This window comes from Amborella trichopoda, chromosome 6, assembly GCF_054954075.1.
Source record: "Amborella trichopoda isolate Santa Cruz 75 chromosome 6, AtrichopodaSantaCruz75HAP2 v2.0, whole genome shotgun sequence".
Taxonomy (NCBI): Eukaryota; Viridiplantae; Streptophyta; class Magnoliopsida; order Amborellales; family Amborellaceae; genus Amborella; species Amborella trichopoda.
Genome location: NC_142341.1, coordinates 25,459,987 through 25,480,936, shown reverse-complemented (window position 1 = coordinate 25,480,936; position 20,950 = coordinate 25,459,987). Strand labels below are relative to the sequence as shown.

At 38.4% G+C, this 20,950-nt stretch overlaps 1 protein-coding gene across 24 annotated transcripts in view; it reads right to left on the bottom strand.

The window, feature by feature from the left end:
• Positions 1-101: 101 nt before the first annotated feature.
• The window catches only part of PEL1 (Eukaryotic release factor 1 (eRF1) family protein), a 43,994-nt gene continuing 23,145 nt past the window's right edge, over positions 102-20,950 (bottom strand). For 4 of the 24 annotated variants that reach the window (XM_011627247.3, XM_088870246.1, XM_088870244.1 and 1 more), the window contains 6 exons: positions 11,725-11,797; positions 11,542-11,580; positions 2,041-2,135; positions 823-929; positions 591-731; positions 102-456 (listed from right to left, as the gene is read on the bottom strand). In XM_011627247.3, the coding sequence (XP_011625549.1) occupies positions 658-731; positions 823-929; positions 2,041-2,135; positions 11,542-11,580; positions 11,725-11,797 (388 nt within the window). In that variant the 3' untranslated portion in view covers positions 102-456; positions 591-657. Of the gene's footprint in view, positions 484-590; positions 732-822; positions 930-2,040; positions 2,136-8,009; positions 8,233-11,536; positions 11,581-11,724; positions 11,798-20,950 lie in introns of those variants that run through there. The other 20 variants (XM_006850261.4, XM_020670906.2, XM_020670905.2 and 17 more) reach the window with 11 other exon arrangements.

Here is a 20,950-nt window from a genome sequence, read left to right as displayed (position 1 = left end):
GAGATATTAATGTAGACCCACCAAATTTAAAAGCCATCACCCTCTCTCTCCCCAACATCACTTTTCAAACATTACACCACCACCCCTAAAAAAAGACCAAATTACAAAGTAACAATCAAGAATATATATATCAGAAGTCTTGAAAACGCAAGGGTAGTGTTCCACGAACCAAACTTTAATTAAGTAATAGAAAAGTAAACGTGATCTTATTTGCCAAAACAAAAAAGAAAAGTAAAACTTATCTTCAACAAATATTGAATATATATAGTTATACACATGCTATAACCCCATAAATATTAGGACAATAGGACCCACCTTGAATCCCCTTGAGCTCAGACCGGACCCAGGAAAGTCTGCATCCAGGGTTATGAACCCAAACCTGACCCAGTAGTTATTGTCGGGTTAATAGGCTTGATTGTCACTCCAGTCTCCATTACATCTCTATGTCCTCCAAGTCTGGCAATGGAAAATGTAAAATAGCAGCTACACCAGATAGTTGTGCCAGTTCTTACAAATAAGTAACATAAACGCCATAACTTATTTAAACAAAGGGAGAAAAACCATTAAGAGATGACATATATGACTCTTACGTTCACCACGAACCTGACCCAGTGGTTCTTGTCTGGTTCATAGGCCTGATTGTCACTCCAATCTCCACTACATCTCCATGTCCTCCAAGTCTGGCAATGGAAAACGTAAAATAGCAGCTACACCAGATAGTTGTGCCAATTCTGCAACTCACCAATATGTAAGATAAACACCATAACTTATTCAAACAATGGGAGAAAAACCATTAAGAGATATGTCATATATGGCTCTTACGTTCGCCAGAAATATGCATGGTAGAGAATATGTGAGCCGTGCCCCCAGTCTCCTTCACAGAATCAATCAAGTTAACATATTTCTGCCTTGTTGGAATATCAGAATTTCTGAAATTACATCCAATCATGATAGGATCATTAGGAAGAGATTGAACACCACGCACTCTGAACACTTGATTTTATGCATAACCCAAATAACTTGATAACTGCTAGGACAATTACTCAAAAATATATAGACTTTCTCCTGCACGAAATCAACTACCTGCATAAATCTTTGTGTACCCCATTATCATGCTGCAGCTACAACGAATAAACCCCACCAGAAAGAAACAAATCTATGCGAGGTATCTCAATGTACATATGCACATTCCACATACAAAGGACGGGCAACATATTCTATACCCTCACATAATTTACTGAAGGAAAATATAAAAACTTGGCCCAGAGACATTGTCAACATGGTGCCATTTACAATTAGGGCACTGTATAACAAGCATTAGTAGCAGGATATACAATGGAAAGGTGCGTCCATAAATAGTAAGCCATCAACCTCTGATTGTAAACATGCATATGCACACCAAATGTTTTTTCTAACATTCCACACCCAGGTAATGCAAGCATTTTTAGGTAAGGGTGTTTTGTGTCATTAAGCAAGACATATATGAATTTCACATTTTACATAATATAAATACTGCATACGATTTGTTTAGTATATTAGATTTCTAGTTTAATATATATATACGTGTCTAATATATATTTGATAAATTTGTGTGTGTGTAATATATATTTGATTATAATACTACATACAATAGTTTTGTCTTCAGTAGTATTAAAAAACATTTATAGCAAATTGTACAATCCACGGCCAGGTGCTCCAACCCTAAGCAGGCACCATTCCACCAAGGCACACTCCAGAAGCCAAGGAGAATAATACGGCAATAATTAGTGTCACTTTGCCTCAAGGCAACAGTAGAGGATCCATGATTGGAAAACCAAATTGAGTAAATTTTTAAATATAGAATTTTTTGTCATATAGACACAATTTATGGAAACAAAAAAAGAAAAACGATGGCATCCAAGATAATGGGGCTGGGGTTGTGGTGGGAGTGCCACCTGAGCCCCAATTAAAGGTTACGGCCTCCATTCTCACTAACACTCTAAAAGAAAAAAAGATGACATTCAATACATTATGATCAAAAGTAAAGGTCGAATGAATTACCTGAATAAGTCATCAGTTATTAGAAGAGTTTGAACAGCCAATCTTTCATGGGCAACCTCAACATGCTTGGGTCCATAGCATGCCCGAGCAGGATCCTAGAAAGTTGAGTAAATTTTAGATGTGGTATATAATCCACAGTGCATAGGTAGGGGCCTAACATCAACATTGATTCATCCAAAAAAATATAATCCATAGTACGCCTCTTGTTAGGTAGTCTAGCACCAAAGTTATGCTTTTAACTCATCGATATCAAAACATCCAAACTCTAACAACAGTAAATGCCTAAAAAGGAACATATCTAACCAAAAAAAACATAAGCAAAGACCCAGTTTGCATGAGCAGGGCCAAGAAGTTTAGGTTTACACCAAAGCAAGTTATGCTAATTTACTCCCATGTAGGGAGATTAGAGCTCCCAGTTCAAAGGTTAGGGCATTCAAGCAGCAGCACAATGTCCAAAGTTTTGAATTCCACATTAAACTATCTATGGGAAAAAAAGATTTAAAATGTAGTATGAAGAAGAATGTGCAGTTCAGATAGATGTCTGTTCAGTTCAGGCTCAAAAACATCATGATTGGCCAACAAGATTGTCTCAGAATTAGGTAATGAAAAATACTGATATTTTTAAAACCATGTTCACAAAGATAATGAAATGCCAGAACATGAAAGGCAACCATGAGGTATTTAAACAAATTATGGCTATATCACACAGGCAAAACCCCCGTGAATAGATACAATCAACTTCGACATAGGTGCACATGTAGATTCATAAAATTATAACATAAGAGAGACAAAAGGAAATCCAGTGAAAGACTTTGAGTTCCTCATTAATCAAGTGATGATACAACTCAAAATCACTAAGCAACTTTGGAAACAAAATTATCAAACCATATCTGATGCAAGGTCAACCCGCTAGCTGACAACTACAATAAACACTCAACGGCCAGATCAAATCTAGGTCGATCCAACGGTCATGATTGCATTTTGTATTTGAATTTTAATATTTTTTTTACAAATTCAATTTAAATTTTGAGCATTTACTCTTGAAAAATAAGAAAACCTAATAAAAATATTAAAAAAAACAATTTCCAAAAAAAAAAAATACCCCTGAAAGTTACAAGGGTATTTTGATTCACTTATTTTTTGTGAATAAAGTTCTCAACATTTTTATTAGGTGCAGCTTGATGAGAAGAGCGGATGCTCTAAATTTCAAGTGATTTGGATTTGTAAAAAAGATATTAAAATTCAAATACGAAATACAATCATGACCATCAGATTAGAGTATATTCAATATAGGCCGTTGGACTTAAACTATTCCTTCAGCTAGTGGGTTACTAGGATATATATATATATATATATATATATATATATATATATATATATCACGACCATCAGATTAGCGTAAATTCAATCTGGGCCGTTGGACTTAAACTATTCCTTCAGCTAGTAGGCTAATAGGATATATATATATATATATATATATATATATATGGGTGCAGTTGGCATACAGATGCATCTGTAGCTGTAGAGGTAAGGTGCACCTTCAAATTTTAACATGGTATATAATTTTGACATAAAATGTTCTTAGGATTGTCGCAAAATCTATTCTTATATCTAATTATAAAATTTTAAATTTCAAAAATGGTTAAAATCAACTAAATCTATAAACATATGAAAATCTTGAAAATGGATGGTGTAGATAATATGTTGTAAAATGCACTATTTTTGAAACTTAAAATCTTTTTATTTTTCATGGTCATACATCTCGATGTCGAGATGAAAGGGTTTTTCAACATTAAAACTACCTTTTCCGATGGATTTTTGAGGTTCATCCGTAGTTCTACATTATAAGGTTGCATCTTTATATAAACTTTTTCCTATATATATATATATATGGGGGTAATGATCTTATGTAATTTAAATATACCATCTTATGGTGTATAAGAGGCCTTTTTACCCCTTTCTTTTAGAAAATTCCTTTTGTTGAGTACCCGAAATTTGGAGGAGAGTGAGGGGAGAGAGAGCATAACGATAGAAAAGTAAGAAGTGAATCAACTTAAAAACCATTAACTGGGGTGGGTTTTGAGATTTTGTTTATCGTCAGAATGGACAATACAAGATTCAAATACACCCCAATAAGGCAACAAACACAAAATGAGAAAGTACAAGATAAGGCTATTTATCTTCAGTAGAAGGTCACAAGCACCTCTAGCCATCACATGTTAAATCAGCCGGCGTACCATTGACCTTGCTCAAAGCCTGATTACATTTTGCTCAAACTTTGTGCAAAGAACCAATTTGACATCTGACTGCTAGGCGCAATTATGACTTTGTTGTACCAAACAAATAGTCTTATAGAAAACAAGCATATAAAAAAACACGTAGACAACTCCTAACAATTTAAACCCACCAGTAAGAGAAAGAATGGGATTTGCCGAGAAAAGGTGCTTGAGAGTCAAATTCTAGTGAAAAAAAGGAAAGAATTATTAGTTGTTGTTGCAATCCATCATAGTTGAGGTTCCCTTAACAGACTTGGACATGATTTCTAGTTGTTCCATCAAAGATGGGGGAGAGAGAGAGAGAGAGAGTGACGTGAGAGTCCAACAGACCTCATACGCCTCTCATATCTTCTTTTATATTATTTGAAATATGAAAAATGGCAATATTGTACATACAAACTAGAAATAGGACATATAGGTCCTAATAACTTAAACAACAAACAAATAAAGATAAGGACTTCTGACACTCCCCCTCAAGCTAGAGCATGAACATCACCCATGCCCAACTTAGAACAAATTGTTTGGAACATATTAAGCCTAAGGGTCTTGATGAAGATGTCAGCCACTAATCCTTAGATTTCACATACACAGTAGATACCTACTTACTAGTATTCTTCTCCCAAATAAAGTGATAGTCAACTTCAATAAACTTAGTTCTCATGAAAACACTGGATTGCTAGCACTTCATATACTCAACAATAATAAACCCCATCTCCTGCATCATTGTCTTCAGCCACATCAATTCACATATAGTATATGACATTGCTTTATATTCATCCTCTGCACTAGATCTAGCCACTACAATTGTTTCTTACTTCCTTATAGAACCAGATTTCAACCAATAAATGTAGAATAGCATGTGGTAAACTGCCTGTCACATGAAGCACCTTCTCAATCATCATCTAAGTAAATCAATGATCAAATTATTATTTGACTTGTAAACTAGATCTCGACTGGGGTCTCCCTTCAAATACCACAAAATTCTATGAAAAATATCCCTGTAGGGAATCATGGGAAAGTACATAATCCAACTCACTATACTTACTACAAACAATATCAAACCAAGTGATGGTCAAATAAATCAGCCTTCCTACCATCTTTTGTACATTCCTAGATCCTCAAACAACTCCCCTTTCATCACCATCATCATCATCAGAGCTTTATCCCAACTATTTGGGGTCGACTACATGAATCTTACTCTGCCATTTTGCTCTATCAAAGGCCATACTCATGGTAAGATCATAAGTCCCCATATCTTTTCTCACTATTTCCATCCATGTCCTTTTGGGCCTTTCCCTTGCTCTTTTAGAGTCTTTCCCTTGAGCCAAATCATACCTCCTAACTGGTGCTATATTGGGTCTGTGTTGCACATGGCCAGTCAACCAAAGTCTATTTTCCCTCATCTTATCACTCATTGAAGCCACACCTCAGTTCCCTCAGATGAAATCATTTTGAATTCTATCTTTTTTTATCATGTTACTCATCCATCCCAACATCATCATCTCAACTACACTAATCCTATAGGTATGTTGTTTCTTGGCTGCCAACATTCCATCCCATAAAGCAAAGCTAGTCTCACAGTTGTCCTATAGAACTTTCTCTTCAGCTTCATTGGTATAAGTGATGACCACATAAAACCCCGGAATCATATATCCGCTTCACCCATCTAGCTCTAACTCTATGTACAATATCTTCTTCAATCTCCATTTTCCTGAATTATCGACCCAAGATATCGAAAATATTATTGTTAACAGTTTCAAAAAAAATATATTAAATATACCCTCTTTTAGATAATTCTTAGCCATTAATCTTAACTACTTCCTCGTTTCTACTCTTATTATTACTATACTTGCATTCCATATATTTTATATTAGTCAAGCTAATTTTAAAGGGAAAAGTTTATACAGAGCCAAGGCTCTAAACAATCAAATAAGAGCCTACCTCAAAAATTTCACTAGAAGAGGTTGCTTTGATGCCCAAATATCCTCAAATTGATCATCTCGGCATCAATATGCATGGATATGAGAAAAAAAAGATTTCAAATTTTGGAAATATTGTATTTTGTAACGCATTTTTGAATAGTCAAATTTCAAGATTTTCAAGTTTTTATAAATCTGTCGATCTACACTATTTTTTAATCTTTAAACTTTATAAATAAAGATGAAAATATATTTTAAGTCTATCACAAAGACTTTGAAGGTAGGCTCTAATTTGATTGTTTAGAGCCTAGGCTCTATACAAACCGCACCCAATTTTAAAACCTTTAGATTATGTAGAATCTCTCCAAGGTTCTAACTTTGCGTTGATGCTGCTTCTAGTCTCATTGATCAAAACTATGTCAACCACGAATAATATATACCATAGTATCCCATCTTGTATGTACCTAGTTAACAAGTCCATATTAAAACAAAAAGATATTAGCTCAACGCTAATCCCTGATTTAGGCCTAATGTCACTGAAAACTCACCTGTCTCTCCACTAGTTGTCAACAACCTAGTAAGCGCTCCATTAAACATATCTCTCACCATGTCAATATAGCATCTGGAGGCTCCATTCTTTTCTAACACCCACCAAATTAAATCTCTCGGTACCCTATCATAAGCTTTCTCTAAATCAATAAAGACCACATGGAGTTCTTTTTCCCTTTCCCTAAACATCTCAAACAATTACCTAAGTAGGAAAATGATCCCACCTCGCTGGCATAAAACCAAATTGATTTTTTGATATACTCATTTCATGTCTTGATCATTGCTCAATCACTCTCTTCCATAGCTCCTTATGCCTCCTTTGTTCTTGTAAATAGGTACCACAGTACTTTTTCTCCATTCATCTAGGTAGCTTGTTTCAAAGAGTGGCCTACCTAGGTGTGCCAAGGGGGGATGGGCATGAAACTTTTTCCTTCCAAATATGGGGGAAAGGGGGTTGGTTAGGTTCTTATGTGACCTAAACCCCTTTCGATACCTTTTGGAGTGAAAAAAACTTGAAAAAAAAGGAAAAAAAAACATAAACACACATTTTTGCATTTCTATAAGATCGAATTTGGTATTTCAAAATTTTGAAAAATCGATTCAAACATCATCCTTTTAATTTGGATTTGGTTTTGTAGATTTTCTAAGCTTATTAAAGGGTTTTTAGGAAGCATTTGAGATTAAGAAACATATCAAACATTGACGATTGAAAATCAAACAAAAAGGTTAGTTAAGAATCTTCATAGTTGAGATTTTATTTGTTATTTCAATGTCGTCCTTGGGCTCTTTTAGAAGTGATGATCCGGATTGGAAGCATGCTTTTCACCCAAATCCAAATAAAAAAAAATTGTATAAGATGTAACTATTGAGAAAAAGATACCCATGGGGGCATAAACCGGTTCAAAAACTACCTTGCCAGTATTAGGGAGAATGCTGCCCCTTGTAAAAAGGTTCAGGAAGCTATTAGGGAGGAGATTAAGTAATATTTGAGTTCGGTAAAACACAAAAAAGACAAAAGGAGCCTTTTCATTTGAATAAGTCTTCTTTTGGTTCTTCTAAAAGTGGTGATCCGAGTTAGGAGTATACTTGTAACCTGAATCCAAATGATAAAAATTGTATATGATATAATTTTTGTGAAAAAGATACCAATGGGGGCTATAAACTGGTTCAACAAACACCTTGCCAGTATTAAAGGGAATGTTCTATTGTAAAAAGGTTCTTGAAGCTATTAGGGATGAGATTAGATAATATTTGAAGGCAAAACCAAGAAAATAAGAAAATAACTCTTGCTATACAGAAATGTCTTTTCCAGGTTCTTTACCCAAATCCGAATGGAAAAAATTGTATAAGGTGTAATTATTGTAGAAAGGATACTAATGGGGGTATTTACCTGTTCAAGAAATACCTTGCCGATATTAGGGGGCAAGTTGCCCCTTGTAAGAATGTTCCTGAAGAAATCAGGTAGGTGATTAAGCAATATTTGAGTTTGGTAGAACACAAAAAGTAAGAAAAGGGTGACAAGCACATCAAGTAGAGCAGCAAACACTCCTAGGGCCTCTAGATCATCTTCACAAAGCAATGGGAAGGGCGGCAAAAGAAGAGGAGGAAGAGCATATTCAGAAGAAATGTAGGGGGACAAGCATTATATTAAAGCAGGAGATGGCTCTAATTATGATGGACTCGACTGCGATGCATATGATGAGGCTTACCCCACTTTTCTGATGATGACTGAAGACTCTTGACTCGTGAGTCTTCGAGTGCATATTTTCTTTTTCATATTTTCTATCCTTATGTGAATGCTTACACCATTGTATGGAACTATGGATTATAGAATCGCATGGACTGTGGAGCATAGAGAATGGTTTATGAAGTATGGATTATGGATTGTGCTTTTATTACTATGATATTATATTTTTGGTTGTTCTAGTAGTCTATTACAATGGTTTGAAACTTTGGATTATGGGATTTTTAATATTTTATGATGTGTTAATGTGTTATTGTCATTTACTCATATTTATTGCCAAACGGAATAGTCTAATAGTCTTAAATTCGTAATGTCGTATGTTCATATTCCCATGGCTGCCCCACTTCTTCAACCTAGGCTGCCCAAAAATCGGGAAGCCCGCCTAGCAAACCAGGCACCCTTGAACATTTCCCCTTGTTTTTTGGACCATTTCTATAAATTAATAAAGATCACATGGAGATCTTTTTTCTTCTCCCTGAACTTCTCCATCAGTTGCCTAAGTAGAAAAATGGCTTCAATTGTTGACCTCCCTAGCATAAAATCGAATTAATTTTCTAATACACTTGTTTCATACCTTATGCATTGCTCAATCACTCTCTCCCACAGCTTCGTAGTGTAGCTTATAATTTTGATCACTTGATAGTTCACACAATTATGTATGTCTACTTTGCTCTTGTAAATGCACAGTTCTTTTTCTTCATTCGTCTGGCACTTTCTTTGTTCCCAATGTCTTGTTGAACAACTTGGTCAGCCAACATATCCCAATCTCCGCCATGCACTTCCAAACCTTTATCGCAATACAATATGGTCTTGAAGCCTTTCTTATCTTCATCCTCCTCGAAGCTTCTTTCACTTCAGATATCATAATCCTGCGAATGTATTTATGACCCCTACCTTCATTTATGCCAAAGGTTCAAGGCTCGTCATTAAACAATTTTTTAAAATAAACTCTCCATCATTCATTGATATCATCATCCTTCGCCAAGACCTGATCCTCACTTTTAATGCATTTCATATGGTCTGACCCTACACTTCCTCTCTCATTTTTGCTAGTTTGAAGGCATCTTTTTCACCTTCTCTATTCCCATTTTATTGCATTGATTATCAAACAACTCCCCCTTATCATCCAATAATTTTGTATTTGAATCCATATGAGTATCGACAAGTTTAGCACCTAACATTCTAGTTTCTATCAACAATTCAGTCACATAATTTCTTTGAAACAAGCTAGTGTTATGCTTTGATCTGGCTACTTTAATTCCTAGAAAGTACCTTAGCTGACCCAAATCCTTTGTCTGAACATATTGTTTTTAGATGTCTCTTCAAATGAATGATTCCTTCCCGATCGTTGCCTATAATGAAAATATCATCGCCATATACTAAATCAATTATCCTAGAGTCTTGTTTCCAAATAAATATCGAATGATCTGCATAGCTGCGTCGAAATCCATCGGCCACAACAATCTCGCTAAATTTCTCAAACCATGCACATGGGAACTACTTTAAAAATATAAATCACTTTCTTCAAGTAATATACCTTGTTAGACTCCCCTACACAACAAACTCAGCTGATTGCCCCATATACACCTCTTGTAAATCAACATCGAGGAACGAATTTTTCATATCAAACTGAATTAAATTTTGCAACAGGAGCAAAAATTGCAATCAATGCCAAAGGCTCAATTTTATCATTTGGCAACCAATCCGCCTTTTAATCTCTCGACAGTGCCATCAAGCTGATATTTTATTACATAACCCAACAACACCCAACAGTCCTTCCAACTGGTACCTCAGTGAACTCACTTGTATCATTCAAGTTGAGTGCATCAATGTCCTCTTCCATCGCTTTCTTCCACCCGGCTAGAAAGTACCTCTTGATAAGAATTAAGGATAGAAATGGTTGAAAGAGCTAAAGAAAAACTTCGATAGGATGGAGACAAATTTATAGAGGTAATAAAATGAGCAATACAATGTCAAGTACATGACATTATACCTTTACAGATGGTGATATGCACCTTCACAGATTGAAAGGTTAGCTGAAACGGTGGAGGGTGTCCATCCTTCACTTTCCTCTCGTGTAATCCTTTATGGGCTGCTCCTAACGGACATCATGGTGTGTAAAAGTAATAGTCATGCAGGGCCAGTTAACTGAGGGGAAGAAGTATCGATAGAAATAAGAAGATGAACTATACAAGATGAGCACTTTGAGGCTTCCTTCGAAGCAGGACAAAAGAAAGACCATCTTTTGGAAAAAAAAAAAAAAAAGACGAGTATTTTCAATAAAAGGTAACATCATTACAAATAAATTTCTTTTGTAAACAAGGATATCAGTTTAGTCTTGTAGGGAAACTCTTTTGAAGTGGTGGGGAGCCGCATCCAGGCTCAAGGTTTGTCTCTGACATAGATGAGGTTAAAGACTAGAACGAGTATATGAATGACAAAAGCACACCTAAAGAGAGACCTGCCAGCAAGGTTGGAAGATAGGCATGGGAAACTGAGTGTGAAGGGCTTAATGGGTGTGGTAATGCTTGAAAAGGGATGATTGTTACATTTCTAGTTGCATGAGATATTGAAGGTTCGAGTTATTTATATTTTAGTTTGGTTAATCAATCAAATCATGGAATTTTCTTTTTATGGTTCTATACTTTATCAATCATCATCAAAAAATAAAAAAGAACATCCAAGAGGGCGTTATAATAAATCACAATTCAATAAAATGAAATATAGATGTAGAAATATTGTCTCCTGGATATTTTTCATGAATCAGATATTGATGTTGGAATCACTCATGTGAATTCATTTATATAGCCAAATCATGTAGAGAGCATTTAGGCTAAGGACGACACGAGGGGACAAATAAGGCGCATAGTCATTCACTCACTAATGCCGACAATAAATGAACAATTTTAGTTTCCATTTTAAAGATGCAAAAGCACATTAGACAGGAAATCATACAACAATTTTACAATTAACAAATACACCTCAAAAGATCAACTGGAGTTTACAACCTTACATTTGAAAGCATGTCGAAGAAGTCTTTGAGCACCTGAACCTTGAATTTTGAAAAAAACAATAAATCATTTAGGATCTAAAGGACAATCCTGAACACAAATAATAAAAATGACCATAAAAATAAAAATATTTAGTATAAGTTGAATATACAGAATGACCAATGAATATGTATGGACTGCAATACCTCCTGAGAAGCCTTTGTATCTTTTATTAAAGCCATGACATTTGGAGCGTCTAGAACTTCCTTTAAACTGTGCCTGTTAATCAACAGAAAACAAATGGAGTGACAAAAGGATGTTAATCTCTTCATCATAAAAAATTGTAAAACATTTATTTTATTCAAGGAAGTTTGATTATGTATTAATAATATATTTAAAGAACAAGGAAATTTGACTATGCATTAATAATATAGTAAAAGAATCTACATCGATGCATTACAGCAGTATATGTTAAAAAATGGACATGTATCAAAAAATTGATGTGTACAATGAATTATACAAAAAATTCCTATTTAGGGCTGAGCCCTAAAGACAAAAAAATGCTGGCTGCTACACCCTCCTTTCCTAATGTATTTGCAGCAATGTTTGCCTCGTGCCGCACATGTTTGACAGAAACTAGTAAAGCACCGTAAATCTCAAACATTTGATCAAACAAGTATTCTAGTTGCCAAGGGCAGGGAAGCTCTCTTTAGGCCTATCTAATAACATTCAATGTGACCCCATGCACTCAAAGAACAGTAGCCCCTATTGGAACTGAAAAGTTGCCCTCCAACAAAGATACAGCCTGCCTTGGTTGAGTTTGCTGTGTCGATGGGGCCTCAATAGGGTAGTATGAAATAGTGAGCATGAGATCTAAAGTCCCCCTGAGGCCCACAGGACCTGGGTTACCTATAGGACAACAATCAAAGTTCCGCTTGATTGCACTAGGAGCCAAAGGCAGCTATAGGTTGGCTCTAATCACCATACGGCTAGTAGTTTGGGGAAGGCCCCCACTTTTAAGCAAAATCTAACATGGACCAGATAGGAAATCCTTCCGGTTTATGGCCCAAATGGTGATTACGACACTAAACTTGCCTTTTGAGGCCTCAAGCTACTTTCCTTGTTGTCAAAGACTCTTGAATTGCGGAAGAGATCATTAGCAAAAAAGGATGGAGAGAAACAACCCAAGAGAAATTGTTGGACATTCTAGTTTTTAAAAATTTATTCCTAGCATGACACAATTGTTTTTTGTTTTGGCCCAACCTAATTTATTCATATCTTTATGTATGAGCGCCTAGATAAATCTACTTCATATATTACATGAAAGTTGGCCTATGTAATCTAGGCAAGTGTATACCGATTTAATTTTTTCTTTCTTTTCTTTATTTTCACCTCCCAGATTACTTAAAAATGTCTAAATACATTTTGATAAACAATAAAAAAAACACAAAGAATCCAAGGGCTCTCACTTGCTGCTATTTTAACAACTCTTTATTGCACAAACAAAATTGCATAAACTTGATCTTGGGAGCATGACACACAATACCTAGTATGGTGAGCTAGGTCTCAATACCTAATATGAAAGACTAGACCTCAATGCTTAGTATGTGTCATAGGGCTGTTGGGTGTGTTTTTAGTCACATATGAGGCTAATATACTCCAACCGATGCTTGATAGAGGTATTAATAAAAGCGTGAGTTAACGAACGCTGGATAAGCTATCTTAACAAATGCTGGATAGAAGGTATATAAGTTCGACAAGCTTAACCTTTGAAGATATATCTTCGCTAATAAACATGTTTCTTAATCCTAATATAAGACTAAGGGTGTTCTAACGAATGCTTGATAGATTGAAGATGTCAATATAAAGCAGAGTTTCTAACGCACGCTTGATAACTGTCTTAACAAACGATCGATAAAATATGAGCACGATTCTTGATAACACCTGCTCAGATATGCCCCATGATATGAAGATAAAGAGTCGTAATTCGATGCTTGTCCCGCCTAAGCAGAGTCCCGGGAGGGGTGATCTGGAAACGATCCTAACCTTTGGCTTATGCACAAAGTGGCCAGTCTCAAGACTCGAACCCGCGCTCTTGCGTTAGCTACCCAAACCTTTTACCATGACACCAAGTGACGGCCCCATGATATGAAGATATGACATGAAAAATATGATATGCTCAGGATTCATGTTATGAAGGCCCCAATATGCCTTCGGAACCCTGTCTTGTCAGTCAACCCCTATATATACTGACTTACATCCAATGAAAGATATGATACCAATAGTTCGTTAGTTAAGCATGTTCAAGTTTAACTTACAGTTGATGATAGAAGATATGGAAGCCATCTCATTTTGAGACAAGTTCTAAGATACATATACTCTTAAGGCCTTATATGCCTATCTATATCATATGTGGAGGAACTTGATGTGGTTTGATATACATATTTTCTTAAATCTATTGTTAGTTACACATGTGCATCGTAACTTACGGTCTATGACAAGAGATAATGGAGAGATTTCAATTTGAGATGAAACTTTGGGATACATATACTCCCATATAACATGGATGCCAGTCCACTGGTTATGGTAGGACTTTTGGGTGACATATGATATGACTCTTTTAACCCGTTAGTTAAGACTATAGGGTTTTAACAGACGGAGTACAAGGGAAACCTCACCATATGTTAATATATTGAGGTAAATCCCTGAAGATATACATGTGAAGGCCTCATATGCCTTAAAGTCCAGGAGTGATATAACTTGGGCAATACTTGGACTTGGCTTAACCCATGTCCATATCCATCGTCAATTAAAATATTCCTTAACAGATACCTCAAAACTTGATTTTTTCGAAATCAAGTTGAGACTCTCAGGGACCCATGTTTGAGTCATTATAACCCTCTCCCTGAAGTTTCATATCAAGCGAAGGTGGCTTAACCCATCATCCGTATGCCCGACAGTTGGAGCCTTAAAATCTCTATCCCCTGTGCGTTACAGACAGTATGACACCCAGTCACCAAAATTAATAGTTCTCTCTCAATATGACGAATTTTCTGAAGGGACCAAGACCATTGGATGCACGACTCAATGCTCTATCACCCTTAAAAGGTGCAGCATTGATTGAATTGTACATTGGAAGCGATTGCATCTGCAATCCACTGGTTATGCTGATGTTGTTTCCAGTAGAAACACAGTAACTTGAACGGACCATATCTCTCTCATCTGACATCCATTTGAGGCAAGACTTGGACCATTGTTTTCATCTTTGAGTCGTCTCTCATCTAAACAAATTTCATGTTCAAAAGATTTGTCATTTGCAAGCGGTTGTACCCGCAATCCACTGGTATTGCTGATGTAATTTCCAGCAGAAATAGGTTAACTTAACGGAAGAGATCTCTCTCATCCGTGATCCATTTGAAGTGAGATTTGGACCATTGTGTTCGTATTTGAGTCCTCTTTCAGCTCACCAAATTTCACATTCAAAGGATTTTTCATTGAGAAGAGGTTGCACCCGCAATCTACGAGTATTATATTGGTTCTACTGACACAATTTCCAGCAGAAATATATTAACTTTGATGGTCGAAATCTTTCTCATCCGTGATCCATTTGAAGTGAGATTTGGACCATTGTGTTTATCTCTAAGTCCTCTTTCATCCCTCTAAATTTCATAACCAATGGATCTACCATTTGAAAGCGGTTGAAGAAATACGAAGACATGTCAAGGCTATACTACAAAAGCTTAACTTACACTTGATAAGAGATAACAGAATCCCTAATTTTTCTCACGTGATGACTCCGTTGAATCTGGGATCTGTGAATTCAAATTGAAGATGAGCATTGACTATGACGTGTGATTATCCTCAGTAGACACTTGTACGAGGATTTGAAATACATAATTACCAATTTAAAGACCGGATGAAGAAGTACGATCAAAAGATACGAGGATCGCACTTTTCGAGTTTATCACACCGTAATTTTGAGAATGCAGATCAATAGACGGATAAGGATTGAAGATTTTGTGGTTAAGAGTTGACAAATCTATATATACCTCCTCCTTGATGAAGAGGGGGGTTTGATTCCTTTAAATTGAGAGGATTGAATCAACGTGATAGTGTGGGAGAGAGATAAAGAGTGGCTGTATCACCAGAACCAGTCCCTTCTATGACTGTTTCCTAAGCCATATCTGATATAGGGAGAGATATTATAGTTTTCCAGGCCCACTTGAAGCTCGATCTCGAAGAAAAACAAGTCATACCACAGTTCCCCTGTGTTTAAGCTCATTTATACGGGCCCATATACCCTTGGTATTTTTTTTATTTATGTCTGACTACATATTTTCTTTCCTAGAATTGAATGTATAGGTTTCAAAGCCCGAATCAAGGGTATTCGGCCTAAGTCAAGCTAATGTAAATTGTAACAGAGGATTAAACCTCTGGAACTTGTCCGTTCCCAATATATGATATAAAAACCTATGTTTCTATGATGAGGAATGCAGGGCAAATTTGGCCCCGAATGTGTTGTCCTCTGGTTGTTCACTTGGAGTCTTGTGTTTCATAAAACCTTGTTTTTTTAATTGATTAAATCTGACAATACATTTTTCGGAGCGTTCAAGGGCCTAGTCTTTAACTTAACACCATGCGGCCTTGACCCTTAACCAAGCTGCTAAGGGTCAAGTTCAGCCTCACCACACTCACACTGTCTAAAGGACTTATGCACACACACTCACACCAAGCACAAAGATAAAGGTCTAAGGGTCGTGGCCCGTTTTATTTAATTATACACTTGCTTCGTATGCTACCACAGCTACTCCCTCAAGGGTCTGAGCCAAGGGCTTATACAAGCCTCGTTTACAGTCGTTTTACAAATTTCAATCTGTATACAGGTGGTGGCCAACCACAGCCTAGGGCCTAGTCATGGGCAGCTAGCAAGCAGCCAGGATGCCCACATCCTGAGCGGTTACGCATGAGGCTGCCAGTCTCAGCCACGTCCTAGGGTGAGGCCTATCAATGCATCATCACACCCATGCATCATAACCGTCGCCGATCTTTAGGGTCCATGTCCCTAGATGTTATGCCACAACTTGGTCGTTTCACCCACGTTGCTTAGTCAAGGTGCATTTGAATTTTGAACCTGGAACCTGCTCAGCTCATAGGTGCCTATAAAGCCCACAGTCAGCCCACACTTAGCTTGTGCCAGGCCGTGGTGCACAGGCTCCTGCACCTATGCACCATGATGTTGCATATAGGCCTGCTGCCCACCAGTTGACCCGAGGCTCACATCATCCCCTCAATAAGAAGTGGAAGATTAAATCACATCGATCCCAAGTGTATCCGTACCCAGCGTCCAAGTACTATAACTTGGCACGATGCACAGATGATGCTTGATTGTGCACCGGGCTAGTGCGTGAGGTCTGCAGAGCAATGCCTCAAGGTAGTAGAAGGGCTAGGCGAGTCCTCAAGCTAGCTCAGCGACACACCAAGAGAGGATTGTGAGCCTCATCCTTGATCAATGTGCATGCGGCCAGCAGAAGTCCTGACAAGCCTCCCCCACCTTCAATTCCTGACGCTAGCCAAGATCTCTTGCACCAAACTTTCATACTCCCAGAGCGTAGCGTCCTTCTCCCAACTAGCTTCTTCTTTAAGCAAGCCCATCCACTTGACAAGGAACTCCACCCTTCGGTTCTTCTTACTTTGGACCAGCACCCATCGGGGCAATATACCCTCACCTTATGTTCAAACTGGGTTCTTATGTTTGGTGGAGCTCGTGGGGCTTGGACCCTGCTTGAATCTTTATCCTTGTGGTATGGCTTCAAGAAGCTCACATGGAAGACTGGAGGAACCTTAATACCGATTGGGAAGGGTGAACTAATAGTATAACTTCCCTATCCTTCAGGTTACTTCAAATGGGCCATCATACCGCTGGATCAAGCCATACGGTGTGCTGTTTTGGCACTAATCTTCTTTTAATTTTGGGGAGTGAGTTTGAACATCATCCAATCCGTGACTCGGAACTCTAAGGGCCACCGTCCTGCATCGACGTACTTCATGCGCTTGACAGCTTGGTCAAGGCACCCACGAGATTCCTCCAACTGCTCAGTCCTTGCTTAGCCAGCCGCAGTGCTGCCGAGCACTAGGACTAACCTTGTTGCAGGGCCACATCATTGGGCGCCAAGGTCTGTCAGCCCGTGGCTAGCACGAAGCTGCTCTTCCCTGTGGAAGAGCTTTGATGTAGGTTGCAGCAAAACTGGGCCACGTCAATTAGGCTGACCCAATTATGATGGTTGGCAGTCACATAATGGAGTAGGTATTCCTCCAGTATTGCATTCACCCTCTCAGTTTAACCATCAGTCAATGGGTGATTGCTAGTGGAGAAGTTTAACTTAGTCCCCATTAAGTCAAACAGTAGTCAGAACCTTCCTGCGAAGCGAGCATCATGGTTGCTCACTATGTCTTCCAGGACACCCCACCATTTCACCACATGGGTGAAGAACAGTTGTGTTGCAGTCTCTGCACTGCAGTGCTCTGCAATGAAGGTTGCGTATTTTTTTATTTTTGAAAACCGATCCATCACAACAATGATCTGGCTCATCCCATGCACCTTGGGTAAGCCCCTTATGAACTACATGGACAGGCTTGCCCATGAAACTTTAGGGATGGGGAGGGGCTCAAGTAGGCCAACAGACCTATGCCGATCAGTCCTATCTAGCTGGCACACAAGGCAGGTCTTCACGTAGTGTTCAACCTCCTGGTCCATGTTAGGTCAATAAAAGCCGTGGGATAATAGACCCAAGGTCTGCTCTTGGCCCTGATGGCCAGCTGCCGTTGAATCACAGCACTCCCTCAACAGCTCCCTCATTAGACCACCAGTGTTGGGCATGTAAGTGTGCAAGCCTTTGGCATAAAGGGTGCCACCCTCTAGCTAAAACCGCCAGGTGGGTCCCTCTTGGACTAGTTGTACCAACTTCTGAGTTATAGGGTCTTTCTTGACCTCCCCGCAAATGCGAGCTAGGAGGTCGCCCTCCACTCAGGTGACGGTCGAAACCACCACTAGGTGCTCAGTAATCCAATTGAGTGCATTAGTCAGCACATTAGTCTTCCATGGTTTGTACTCCAGGGTGAAGTCAAAGTCCTTCAGGAACTCTTGCCATGGCGTCTGCTTAGGGGTCAACTTCTTTTGCATGGTGAAGTAGACCGTGGCCACATTTTCTATGTGCAAAACGAACCTACTCCCCAGTAAGTAATGCCGCCACACCCTTAGGCAAGGCACCACTGCGATTATCTCCTTCTCATGGACTGAGTACTGCTGCTCAGTCTTATCCAGCTTCTAACTCTTGAAGGCCACTGGGTTGCCACCTTGCATCAGCACCCCACCGATTGCGTAATTTGATGCATCAATTTGCACCTCAAAAGATTTGTCGAAATCTGGAAGCCACAACACCAGTTTGTTGGTGATTGCTCTCTTTAGGTTTTGGAAGGACTGCTCACAGTCCTTTGTTCACTCCCACTTGACACCCTACCTAAGAAAGTTAGTCAGGGACACTACCTTCTTTGAGTACCCCTCAGTGAAGCGTTAATAGTAGTTAGCTAGCCCTAAGAAGGAGTGTAGCACATGGAGGGCCTTAAGTTGTGGCTCACACCTTTTGATCATCCATTTCAATTTTCCCCCTACCCACCTTGTACCCAAGGAACATATTCTCCTCCTGGGCAAATACACACTTTTCAAGCTTTACATATAGTCGGTTAGCCCTTAGTCTTTCCAGCACCAGCCTAAGATGCTTAACATGGGCATCTAAGGTCTGGCTATACACGACAATAACATCTAAGTACACGACTACAAACTCATTGATATACCCACTTAATACATTGTTTATTAAATGACAAAAGGTTGTCGGGGCATTAGTTAGCCCGAATGGCATCACAAGAAGCTCGTAAGACCTATAGCAGGTTACACATGTCATCTTTCTTTATCTCCTTCTGCAAATGCGCACTTGTCAATAGGCTGATCGAAGGTCAAGCTTACTGAATGCCCTGGCCTGGGCCAGGCAGTCGAACAAGTCGTTGATCACGGGTATACCTATTCTTGATTGTCAGTTTGTTTAGTGTGTGATAGTCCATGCACATCCTTACTGAGCCATCGTGCTTCTTCTAGAAGAGGACTAGGGCACTAATGGGGGACTTGGATGGCTGGATCATGCCAGCATCCAGAAGCTCATTTAGTTGCTTGCGGAGCTCAGCTAGCTCTGATGGGGCCATACAATATAGGGCACAGGTTGGGGTCGAGCTCTTGGCTCGAGCTTGATCCTATGATCCACAGTCCTACGTGGAGGAAGGGACTTTGGGAGTTCTGGGGGCATCACATCAGCAAATTCCTCCAGGAGCTTCTCAACGACGAGGGGCACCGAGACATCTCCTTTGTCCTCGATGACCACAAGGGTGGCCAGATAAGCGACCATAAGCTATCAACCCTTTTAAATAAGAGAGCAATGCTGAAACTAGAAGCAAGACTAGGCCTCAATGCCTAAGCATGGTAATCTAATAGCTAGTATGGTGAGCTAGCTCTCAATACCAGTATGGAAAACTAGGTCTCAATACCTAGTACGATAGACTAGATCTCAATAGTTAGTATGGTAGCCTAGGTCTCAATACCTAATATGGGGCTTGCCTATCCTTGGCACTATGCTTGGGGCATGCCCCCTGTTTTTCTTCTCAAAAGTATTCTGAGTGATGTGCGAGGCTTACAGAGAGATGAGAAAACCAGATCTAAAGAGAGCGAGTGTGGAGCCTTGAGAGAGAGAGAGAGAGAGCTCAAGATGTAGATATTTGAGACCCCCCATAGAGGCTATTTATAAACTCATATCAAGGTTAGGGCTTTCTAGGGTTAGCCATCCTTATAGAAAATAGATCCAAACCATTGATCATAGGAAACCTATAAGGTGAGAGGTCTTAGACTTACAATCCTTAAATCAGCCATCATGATTACAAAGAAGGTACTACAACATTATCCTTTAGCTTCCTTAACCCAATCCCATCAAATAAATAAAATATAAAAAATATATTATATCTTCCTTTCCATGTTCTCTCTTACACATGCTTTCTTTGAAAATCAAATATCCTTAATTTCCAGAACACTTTATTTTGCTTCAACTTTGATTGAGTGCCTTGATGGCCTCGACATAATATAAGGAAAGAAGTATGCCCCACTTTGAGGGATGGGCCTCTCATGGGGCCCTTATGTGGAAACACGTACTTCCTACATGTGCAATTATTGTGGGCCCCATAGCCCATGATGGGGCCCCTTATATTTTATAATTTATAAAATAAATAAAATGATTTATAGAAAAAGATAATTATTTTATTTTTCTCTACATATTAAAATACTGAAAATTCAATGTTAGACACTTCATAAATCAATTTTGAGAAAGTAAAATATCC